The sequence below is a fragment of the Lupinus angustifolius genome, chromosome LG19 (assembly GCF_001865875.1).
Source record: "Lupinus angustifolius cultivar Tanjil chromosome LG19, LupAngTanjil_v1.0, whole genome shotgun sequence".
NCBI classification, from domain to species: domain Eukaryota; kingdom Viridiplantae; phylum Streptophyta; class Magnoliopsida; order Fabales; family Fabaceae; genus Lupinus; species Lupinus angustifolius.
In genome coordinates this window covers 15,211,506-15,223,831 of record NC_032027.1, presented here as the reverse complement: position 1 = coordinate 15,223,831, position 12,326 = coordinate 15,211,506, and the positions used below count along the sequence as shown (strand labels likewise).

Below are 12,326 nucleotides of genomic sequence, written 5' to 3'. Positions count from 1 at the left end.
ATGCATCGTTCTTTCCCAATGACATCCATGGATTCAATTCCAAGTGAATTATGAGGTTACTGATTCAAATGCACATGTCATTAAAATCATTCACATCAATCCATTGAGTGTAAAATCCTTAGATAATTGCTCAAATGTCAATAACTTGAACATTTAACCAATTAACTAGCATTACGTTTCATGTAAAAGAAATTCATGCATCATTCTCCATTCCTAGAGTAATGATGTATGAAGGAAGATGATCCAGGTTTGATATCAAGTTTAATTTCCCAATTAAACTTGAACCTAAGAATAAGAACTTAGTAGCAAATTAAATTCATGCATTAATAACGGGATGAACTTCCCAAAATCAAATAACTATTACAATGGAATCGAATCCAGGAGTACAAAGGTTAGAAGATTACATTTTGAATCCCTCAGCAAGAACTAATCACTCATTCTCGCTATTATAATGCTTAAATCATGAAACTATACAAGGTATCATGTGAAATAGAGTCATTTCCACGAGTTCTATTCTAATCTCCCTATTTTTTTTCGTGCCAAGAATTGCTTCAGAAGTGTTTCGACGATGCCTTTTTTTCTTCCAAAACTGCCTATATCAGGCACTAACTGCTACTCTCTCACTCAAGTTAGAGATTCTCGCTTGAGCGAGAGAAGATGTTTTTCCATGCCTGAACACCTCGCCTGGGTGAGAGAAGTTGCCTTTCCACACTTGAACACCTCGCTTGGGCGAGGGAGAAACAGTAAGTATCAGCTTTTTGGTCTTGAAATAGCGCCTAAGCGAGGCTCCCTCGCTTGAGCGAGGGGTACCAGTGTTTTCTGATGATTTTCCTATGAATTATGGCTTGAGTGACCATTACCTCGCTTGGGCGAGACTTGTGCTGTTCATAAACTTATTCTTCTCATTTTTTCCTCCTTTATTCATCATTTCTTACCCTGAAAACAACAACACATAATTAAATTCCTAAAGAGTACAAGATTACTAGATTGTCGGAAATTGTATGCAATTATATCCTAAATCTAAACAAAGTGCCCTAAAATTATATACATTTCATTAACATTTTGGCACTTAACACTGGTGTCTCTTGGCTTTATACACTCAGTTGCTGATCAAGCTCTATTTACTAAGTCCAAGCTTAACTCCTTCACAACAATTTTGGTGTATATTGATGATCTGGTATTAACAGGTAATGACCTTAGGGAGATACAATATGTGAAAGATGTGTTGGATAGTTCATTCAAAATCAAGGACCTTGGCACCTTAAGGTATTTCCTAGGACTAGAGATAACAAGATCCAAGTCTGGATTTCATTTGAATCAAAGGAAGTACACCTTGAATTTGCTTGAGGATACTGGTTGTCTAGGAGGCAAGGTTGTTCAAACTCCTTTTGAACCTTTTGTCAAGCTTCAACTTGAGCAAGGTCAACCATTTTTTGATGTGTTTTATTACAGAAGGTTGGTGGGTAGATTGCTATATCTCACAATCTCAAGGCCTGATATATCTTATGTCATTCAACAGCTTAGTGTGTACATGTCTAAACCTATGGATTCTCACTACAAGGAAGCCTTGAGGGTAGTGCACTACTTGAAAAATTCCCCTGCACAAGGCTTGTTTTTCTCTGCCAATTCTTCTCTCACCCTAAGTGCCTTCTCTGACTCAGATTGGGCATGTTGTTTGGACACCATGAAATCTCTCACTGGATTTTGTGTCTTCCTCGGTTCATATCTCATCTATTGGAAAACCAAGAAACAAAATACAGTGAGTAGATCATCATCAGAGGCAGAGTATAGAGCTTTAGGAAGCTTGGCTTGTTAAATTCAGTGGCTGCATTATCTATTTTCTGATCTACAACTCTCTTGGCCTGCTCCTACATTTGTGTATTGTGATAACAAGTCAACCATTTACTTGCTCAAAATCCAGTTTTCCATGAAAGGACCAAGCATATAGAGATTGATTGTCATGTAGTAAAGGAAAAGATGTTGCATGTCTCATCAAGTTGTTGCATGTTCCATCTTCTGCTCAATTGGTAGATGTTTTTACCAAGCCTTTGCATAAGAAGTCCTTTCAGAATTTCATTCTCAAGTTGGGTCTTTGTGACATATATCACCCAACTTGAGGGGGGTGTTAGAGAAAATAGGTTTTTGAAGTTATTAGTTGATTTATTGGTTGGTTAGTTTGAAATTGGAAGTTTCTTTTTTAGGGTCGTAGTTATTTAGTTTTTCCAGTTTTTTCTGTTTTGGGGCTTGTTGTGTTGGGAAACTGGTTCTTAGTTTTATTTCCTTACATAGTATAAGAAGGGGTTCCATTCGTCTTTGTGAACTACCAAGAATTATTCAATATACACAAGACACCAAGATGAATTTCTCCTTTTCTTGCTCATGCTTTTCTTCTTCTGTCAAAGTTCAAGACGATTCCTGGGAGCGGTACTTATTGAGAGGGGCAACCACAAACCCTGAAAGGGATTAGTTCCTTACCTAAAAGGTGAGGGGATATCATTGGTAGTACAAAAAGAAGGGAGTCTGACTCGTCTCTATTGCGGGAGAAACCGATGTATAAGTAAGATATAGCACGTGTTAAAAATTAAATTTAAATGGTTTAGATTTTTATTTTTTAAATTAAATATTATAAAAAACAACTCTCTCACATTTCTAATACTGAAGAGTCCAATATAGAATAGGAATCCATTTAAGATAAAAGGATTCCCTCAAACTAATGGGACATTAAAGAAATCAACCATCGTGATGGAAAAATATTGATTACAAAGTATACAAGTTTTTTATATTATTAGTATATTATTTATCATACCATTAATGTGTATTATTTTATAAGAATTAATAATGATTAACATATCAAAGATGATTTATAAAAATTAATTCTAAGATTAATATCTTCTTTTATATAGTTATCCTTTTCATTTCATAGTCGCACTTATAAGAGTATAAGCTAAGTAAGGTTTGTCCCAATGTTGATTGAGTTATGTTTTAGAATATGGACTCAATCCTAAGTCTGAAACTAACCCAAAACAAAATGTCGACCAAACCAATGTTTGAACTGAAACTCGACCTAGACCTGATTAAATATAATGCATATCATTTTTAGGTAAAGTCTTCTCAATATTACTACTTATTATTATGGATATGTAATTTGACATATGAAATAATATGTATATATATATATATTATTAATCATGTATATATAATTAAAAAAAAATCACAAAATCAAATCAATCAATGATACTTTCCGACTAAATAGATGTTATTACTTTGTATACAATTGAATAGACACATACAAACATGATGAATAAGTGACCATGGGATGGGTCAGATCATACTAGTCCTTTAAATATTTGCCTCTAAATATTATTCGGGTCTAATTTTTGTACCAGAACCCACTGATAGATCTAGGACTCAAAGGCATGATGTGCAATATAGATTAAAAGTTAAAATAGTAAATATCATCAATTATAAAAAGATGAAAACATTAATGTCAAAATTTCAAAATTTAGATATACTATATCAAATAAATTACATATTTTTATAATTAATCTCTATGTGATTTCACATTTTGAAATCTTTGAATGAACAATTCATTGTCGATGTTGTTACATAATTCTCGCTAAATATAAGTCACTAGACACTCATTCATCAATCATCTCTCATTCGATTATGCAACCTATTTTTCACAATTTTCATAGTTGAAAAAACTATTTTTACAAAGAAGTAAATTTATTACAAAAAAGTAAATTTAACACTATTATACATATCAATGATATAAGTCTCAAGTTGATTGTCAAACATCATAAAATCAGTTGAACAAAAATCATATGAATAAAACTTCATAAATTTAATTAGTTTTACCATATCAAAATTAAAAAAGAAATTGACTAAATTCAAATAAAACATATAAAAAATAAATGAGTATTTATCTTGTAGAAAATCATCATAACCCTTAAATTGCATCTAGAATATTATAAAGAAATTTAATATGATAATAATTATTTATTTTTCACGAAATATGTTATGTCGTTTATAAAAAAATAAATTTAGGACTTTTAGAATTATAAATAACATAAATAATATTATTTTTTAAATCTTGGGTGTGCATTTGCACATCCTCAAAGACTCGCGGTACCATCCTTGCCTGAACCTAGTCAAAAATTCGATAAAACCTAATCATATTTGAGTTCAATCATAATTAGACTAGATCGAGTAAGCGGATAAAGTGAGATCATGCTCATTCCACTATAGAGTTATCTTCTACTCCATTCTCAAATCTTTGGTTGATACTAGACAAATCTCATATGGAAATTGTTATTTTAGAAAGAAAGAAAAACCAACATTTCAAATCAATTCTCATCAGCTGCAATTTTCACACTTTATCACTTGATTCTTATTCTTCTTAAAAAATCACGAGGACACTAATCTGACCAACAAAATTAAATAAAAATTAAAAAGATAGAGAGTGCATTTCCCATGCTATTTAGTTAGTGTAATTGGAATTTTGTCAAGCAAGCAACATAAGTGAACTCGTTGAGAGCATTTGTGACGCTCTTGTCAAGGAAGATCAAGTCACTTAAATATGTTTCAAATCGTATTTTCTTTTATATTATTGAACGTATCTCTTTACTTCTTTTTGGATAAACAACTAATTTCTTATGGGTGTGTGACTTTCAGCCACGTTGTTTCCTTAATAAAATTTAAGAATTTTTTTATTAAATTATATTTTTTTATCTTCCTTATTTTGTTCACTTTTTATTTCTATAAATCATAAAAAAATTAAAGGACAACTTAAAGTTGTGAGAATTTGATTATCAAAATTACAGAAGCTTTAATTATTTAAAAACAGACTGTTTATTATATTATTTTCATAATATTACATATGTTCCAAAACTTCTTAATCCATATCTCTTCAGATTTATAAAAATCACATAAATTATACTATTTTTTAAAATATATTCTTATTTACTTAAGCACTTTTTGCCAACAAATTTAAAATTTAATAATAATTCTAATCATGTCTTCCAATTTTCACCATTTTTCAATGTATCAATCCCTCATTATTTTTTCAATACACATGTGGAATTGAAATGAAATTGCTTCCTCAACTTTTCAATATTACTCTCTTATAGTAATTGTTCTCTTAATAAATTTTTCTAATTTTTTAGTTTTATTGGAATTGGGATCAAAACATTTATGATAGAAATTAATTGTCCAAATATATGAAAATGTAATATAGATTGTTTTAGTTAAATTGTATTCAATTTCTAAATCATCTATTGATATCTTAGATAGTGCACATAACCTTAAACATGAAAATGTTTGAAGTTTTTTAGAACAGAATAATTTTTTAATTAAAACCTAGTCCTTATCATGTAACTGTTTTTGGGGTTTGATTTTGGTACACCCTTTCCAAAATTCTACTTATTAATTCATTTTGTTATCATGATGCACTTATTAATTAACATGAACGGAAAGAGAAGAGAAAATGAGTGAATCTAAAGAATTGCTTAATACAAATAAATACATCTAATTGTTAATTAAAAAATTATCATATTAACTAAATTCCTTACATTTCGGAAAATTATCCAAAAACCCTAATATAAAGGATTCAACATGTATCATCTATCTCTATAATAATTACATCAATAAATAAAAAGTTTTTCCCTAAAAGAAAACACTTAATTGTAGATATTATATGCTTAACATAACTTAATTTTATGTTTCCCTCATTCTGTCACCAAAGTAGTTCCCATGACTCTGTCCACCAACTCACTATTTCTTTCATCTGTCATTTACCATCTCTTTACGTCACAGCTTGATTATGAAACATAAACCTCTTCATAACAAACAAACAAGCATCCTCTACTACATCAATAGTTTTTGTCTATCACAATAAAAATATTATTTCATTATAAACAAAAACAATGTAAGTGTTATATTATATCCTTTATTTATTTATTTTTATAGTACTTGTCTCTCTCGTATACCACAAATAATAAACCTGCTACCAAAGTTTTCTCTCCCTCTGTCTAAGCAAAAGTCTCCAAATTCCACTTGTAAGACCAAGACTATTGCTAAGTCTTCGTAAACTCCATTCGTCCTCCTTATTATTAATCTCCTCTTCTTCATCTTTTTCCTTGTTTCAAACCCAACAATGAAACTCTGCATGGCTTTTCACAAAAACATCATAGTTTCTGTCTTTGTCTTATGTTTGTTCTTGTTCCTTGTTGTAAGTTATGTTGATGGAAGGTTTGTGGTGGAGAAGAGCAGCATCAAGGTTTTGTCTCCACAGAAACTGAGGTCAAACCATGATGGTGCCATAGGAAACTTCGGTATACCAGATTATGGAGGTTTCATGGTTGGTTCTTTGGTTTATCCTGAGAAAGGGAATCATGGGTGTCAACCCTTTGAGGGTGATAAGCCCTTCAAGTTTAGGTCCTATCGTCCCACTTTTGTTCTTCTTGATCGTGGAGGTATTTTGATTCCTTTGTTCATTTCATCAACCTCTATTATCAATGACTTTTGTTTTATAACGATTTTCATTTGGATTCATTTATTTCGCTCAAAATTTAATATATCAGCATGCTAATTTAATATTGCCTTTCTAATTGTTTATATTTGGTTGTTATGTGAATTTCTCATGCGCTGCACTTTTCCTTGTTCTGTTTGTTTTATTTTATTTTTTGTTCAAATTAGATAGGTGTTTTGCTCAACTTCAAAGTTGTTGCTTAATGATTATACAGTCCCTAGTTCAAATCTAGGAAACTAGGGGTACGACTCCATCTAACCTCCCAGAACTCATTAAGTGGGAGCCTCATGCTGGGCCGCTAAAAATAATTGTTCATATTCTGAGATATATATAATTACATCCATCTAAGAGATAGAAGCAGTAGTTAATTTGTTGATTAGTCCCTTTTATAAGTTACACTGCTACTTTTCCAATTTTCCTTGAATTTCTTTTCTTTTTAAAGTGAAATTAAGTTTACTATACTTTAGTAATCCACAAAACGAGGAGGAAAAACAAAAGCTACTTTGGACATTGGAAAACACTGTGCATGCCACATTTAAAATCATACACTTTCCCTCTTTGTTTATATGATTCTCTAGTCAATCGTATTAAACGCTTTAAGTTTCTCTTCGGCGCTTCCAAGTTGCACGAGGTTCTAAAAACTGAAATGGAAATTCAGCCAGTAAGACCTTCAGGTTATAGTTCAATTGGTTCAAATGTTTAAACTTGTGGTTAAACCAGAAAATTATATGAAAAAGAGACAAACAATTCACGATCGAACGGGCTGGTATGGTCCGGTTTTATAGAATTTAGACATCTATGTTGCTTAATAAAAGCTTCAAGCATCTATTACTATCAAATTTCTTTGACTCCGAGTATCATAATGCTTACTGGCTATGTTATCTGCACTGCACTTGTAGAGTGTTACTTTGCCTTAAAGGTTTGGCATGCCCAACTAGCTGGAGCTGCAGCAGTTTTAGTGACTGACACCTTGGACGAGCCTCTGCTAACTATGGATACTCCCGAGGAGAGCAAAGATGCAGATGGCTACATAGAGAAGATTGGAATTCCATCAGCACTGATAGAGAAATCCTTCGGTGACACGTTGAAGGAAGCTTTAAATAACAAAGACGAAGTTTTGCTAAGAATAGACTGGAGAGAGTCAGTACCTCACCCTGATAATAGAGTTGAGTATGAGTTCTGGACCAACAGCAATGATGAATGTGGAGTTCGATGCGATGAGCAAATGGATTTTGTGAAGAATTTTAAGGGTCATGCTCAAATTCTTGAGAGAGGTGGTTATACCTTATTCACTCCACATTATATAACTTGGTTCTGTCCAAAACCTTTTGTACTTACGAGTCAATGCAAGTCTCAATGCATAAACAATGGGAGGTATTGTGCACCAGATCCAGAGAAGGATTTTGGAGAGGGTTATCAAGGGAAGGACGTAGTTTATGAAAATTTAAGGCAACTATGTGTCCATAGAGTTGCCAATGAGACCAACCGTTCGTGGGTCTGGTGGGACTATGTGACAGATTTCCATGTCAGATGTTCTATGAAGGAGAAAAGATACAGCAAAGAGTGTGCTGATGATGTCATGAGATCACTCGGTAAATGCTACTCTTCTTGATATAGCTGCGCATACGATTTTTTTTCTTTTATGTTTACTGAAAGTTAAATCTTAATTCTACAGATTTGCCTATTGAGAAAATTAAGAAATGCATGGGTGACCCTGAAGCGGACGAAGAGAATGAAGTCCTAAAAACTGAGCAACAACTCCAGGTCATCTATTTCACTTGCAATTTTCATCAAACAATAAAAGCTTCTTTCTCTATGAAGTACTAGATCCAAGTGATTTGCAGATATGAATTTTGCTTGCATATCAAATAAAATAATTTGCTTACTCTTTTGTTTCATTTGTAATATTCAGATTGGGCAAGGATCTCGAGGTGATGTTACCATCTTGCCGACATTGGTTGTAAACAATGTCCAGTATCGAGGTTAGTTAATTAGCGCCTATTGAGTAAACTTCCTTATTTTTTTCCCAGATCTGGAATAGACATTCTTCTTAAATTCTCGAAATTATATCACACATTATGCTTTTACTATTTTTTTTAACTATATTAATGAGAGACCTATGTACTGTATTATTGAATTTGGTTATCAAAATCTAATTATCATATTTGCTTCATTGAAAATTTAAGAACAAACTAATTGTGTTCTGAATCTATAATTGTTACTGTTTTTAGTTCTTCAAGTTTCACTGGCTTGACTATGTGATGCTCGTATCCGACCTAGAGCACTATCCCGGTACCATGATAACTCTCCAAGCATGTATATCAGCATATAGAAGGACTTCTCTCATTTTATGAAAATAGTTACACCGACTCTTCGAACATTACAGTTTATTGTGTTGTCTCTCTCACTTGAGGCAGATGGGTGAAGTTTAGAACTCATGTAGTCCTAGCTAAATTCACTCTTGTTTCTCGATGGTCATTGGTCCGTCATCTTCAATTTACCTCATCCTTTGTCTGTATATTGCATTCACTATATCCTTTTTGTTTCAGTTGATTAGGTAACTGAATATGGAAATATATCACCTTCGTAATATACTACGTATTTTACATCAACAACTACCCTTTTCAGGAAATATTTGGTGTATTACAAATTTACAATTAATATTTATTTTGTTTTGTCTAAAGGAAAACTGGAGAGAACTGCTGTCCTGAAGGCTTTATGTGCTGGATTTAAGGAGACTACCGAACCTGCAGTTTGTTTAACTGGAGGTTGGTGTGCTCTATATTTCATTATCTGAACTGCACTAATGATGAATATCCTAGTTCTACAAATCTACTGTGAATGTTCTACTCTGAACTTTTTCGTACGGTTTAATGGTTATCAGATGTCGAGACTAATGAGTGTCTTGAAAGAAATGGAGGATGTTGGCAGGACAAAGATGCTAACATAACTGCTTGCAAGGTATATATATGGAATTTCTATTACCACTTTTTCCCAGTTAGTATCACTTATGTAAGATTCTCTGTACGTGTCACGGTAGGGTATTGTGTGTTTGCTTATCATAGGCTACATGTTGAATCTTTATTCTTTCTTAGGATACTTTCCGGGGAAGAGTTTGTGAGTGCCCTGTTTTGAATGGTGTTCAGTACAGGGGTGATGGTTATACATCATGTGAAGGTATGCTTTTCCCAATTTAAGAAACACAGCATTCCTATTCCTGCTAGTTTTTAACACAAGAAAGTTATATACTCTCTTATAAAATATGGTAGCTATGGAAACTAGAGATTAAGACATTTACTCATAATTGGGCTCACCGTTTTAAGTTGTGGTTGCGGTTACTGCCATTGTGGTCATTCAATGTGGATTGCGGCTTTGTAGTGTGAATTTGTTTGTGACTAAAAAAATGCAGCCCAATGCGGCTTGATGTGACCAAAATATGGACCAATGTGGCCACATCATTGTGATTCGGTGTCACAACGCAATTGTGGGTGTGGTAGTAACCGCAACCACAATATTGCGGTTGCATCGGGTGATGTGATCTGCAATTTAAAACAATAAATGGACTATAAAGTAGATGAAGAACTTAAGATGTCTCCCATAGACAAACTGTCGAAAAATTAAGGAATAAATGAGTTCAATTTGTGTATTTTCATGATGCTGCTGAGATATATTTACTCTTTGCCTTATTTGGCAGCTTTTGGACCTGCAAGGTGTTCAATAAACAATGGAGGTTGCTGGTCAGAAACTAAAAATGGATTAACGTTCTCAGCTTGCTCAGTTCAGTACTGCTTAACCTGTTCTTAGTTTTTTGTTTTAAACTTTTTTTTCTTGTAAAAGATTTATTCGACAATTTTCCTTGACATGTGATAAGGCTAACAAAATCCCTTTTTTGTATAAAGGAGTCTAAGATAAATGGCTGTCAGTGCCCGGTTGGGTTTCGGGGAGATGGCAAGAAATGTGAAGGTAATATTTGTTCAATGATGACAATTTGAAGAAATCAGTTTTCTTCTTTATATGATATGTTACGTGTAAGTGTAATTGAATTCATAGAGTTATATTTTGATATGATTCAGGTATTGATGAATGTAAGGAAAGAAGTGCTTGTCAGTGTGATGGATGTAGCTGCAAAGACACTTGGGGTGGCTATGATTGTAAGTGCAAGGGAGATCTTCTGTATATAAAGGAACAGGATGTTTGTATCGGTAAGATATCGAAGTCTAACTATAAAAGATTCTGGTTCGAAAAATAACTGAATGACGTTCCATTGAACTTAATTGGCAAAGCAATTACTACTCAACTTGACATTCAGCATAAAACATCAGAGCTTTTTAATATTCCAATCCTAATAGCATCCAATGCACTATTTTTTTTATCAAAATCAAAATGATCAATAAGTTAAGATCTTTACATGTTTATTAATGTGGATTAATTATAATGAGCATGAAAGTGCATTATACAAATATGCAAACAAAATATTCCAAAAGATTTTCCAGGTAATAAGATTTGAGAAAAAGAATATGTGAAGTTTTCCATTTCTTTTCACTATCACAAGCTGATTTTCCTCAAATGGTTGCTTACATCTTTTCAAAGATCTGAAACATTGTGTTATTGCCTCATCATTAAATGACAACATTTATCATGTCTCTTATTGTGACAGTAAATTTTCCTAATCAGTATACATGATTAATTTTTTTCTTTGATCATGCAGAAAGAAGTGGATCAAAATCTGGACGGATCCTCGCATTTGTAGTAGTAGCAGTCGTTGCTGGTGCTGCTCTAGCTGGTTATATATTCTACAAATACAGGCTCCGGGTAAGCATAATTAATTTCAACTACATACAATCTATACATCAATCATGTTAAATTGTAACCAAAATTAGCACCATATTTAATTACCATCATCTTTTTTATGCAGTCTTACATGGACTCAGAGATCATGGCTATCATGTCACAATACATGCCGCTCGACCAGCAAAATAATGAAGTTCAAGCCGAAGTGCAGCCTTTACGACAACAAGGCGCTGTATAATGTATTCATCTCTTCACCTTAACTTTTTTTTGCTTCCTTTGAGAGTATTTTCATGGAAAACAATCTTCTGATTTAGTCAGTTCTTCGAATTCTGCAGTCATAATAAGATAATAATAGTCAAAGGATCCACTTGATGGGTTGAATAAGCATTTGAATCAATTTGATACCAATGAAGGTCTAGCTTTCCACTGTAGGATAAGTTTGATAAACTATTACATGAATATAGAATTTTTCTTTATAGGTACTTCACTTTTTTACAGCTTGTGTATAGAACTTTCATGTAAATTTACACCCTAGATATATAGTATAATGGTTCAAGTGATATCTGACTGCCACTTGTGATGACATTGATACCAAAAGTTGCTAATAGAAAAGAATAAATGTATGCTTCAATTATGTAAAAATTTGTTATAGTGTCGTTATATCGTCCACTTCATATTTAATTATCATCGACTCTTGAATATAAATAATACTTATACTTTTAGAGAACATATCTTCTGTTTCGCAAAGTGTACCACTTGATATGATTGTGTGTGATAGAAGATGTGTTACCGTACTTTTGACACACTATCGTGTATATAAAACTTTTTACTGATATATGTATATTACTCAGTGTCTTCATTACGTATTGAATATTTTACTTTGCATTTAATATGTTAATTTTTTGGAATTTAGGCAACTATTCTTTCACCCATTATGAGATAGAAATTTTGGATTCAATCATAATCACCTGTTTTAAATGATGTTTTATTCCATATTTCAAACCAA

The 12,326-nt window shown here is 32.6% G+C and overlaps 2 protein-coding genes across 2 annotated transcripts; both read left to right on the top strand.

The window, feature by feature from the left end:
* On the top strand, positions 569-1,816 carry LOC109334018 (uncharacterized mitochondrial protein AtMg00810-like). Its single transcript, XM_019569591.1, has 2 exons — positions 569-743; positions 1,188-1,816. The coding sequence occupies exons 1-2, from the start codon at positions 569-571 to the stop codon at positions 1,814-1,816; spliced, it is 804 nt and encodes a 267-aa protein (XP_019425136.1).
* LOC109334712 (vacuolar-sorting receptor 6-like) lies at positions 6,011-11,918 on the top strand. The gene is made up of 12 exons (XM_019570622.1): positions 6,011-6,473; positions 7,429-8,121; positions 8,205-8,293; positions 8,442-8,511; positions 9,214-9,297; positions 9,414-9,490; positions 9,625-9,706; positions 10,224-10,306; positions 10,429-10,492; positions 10,603-10,731; positions 11,238-11,341; positions 11,445-11,918. The coding sequence occupies exons 1-12, from the start codon at positions 6,155-6,157 to the stop codon at positions 11,556-11,558; spliced, it is 1,908 nt and encodes a 635-aa protein (XP_019426167.1). The 5' UTR covers positions 6,011-6,154; the 3' UTR covers positions 11,559-11,918.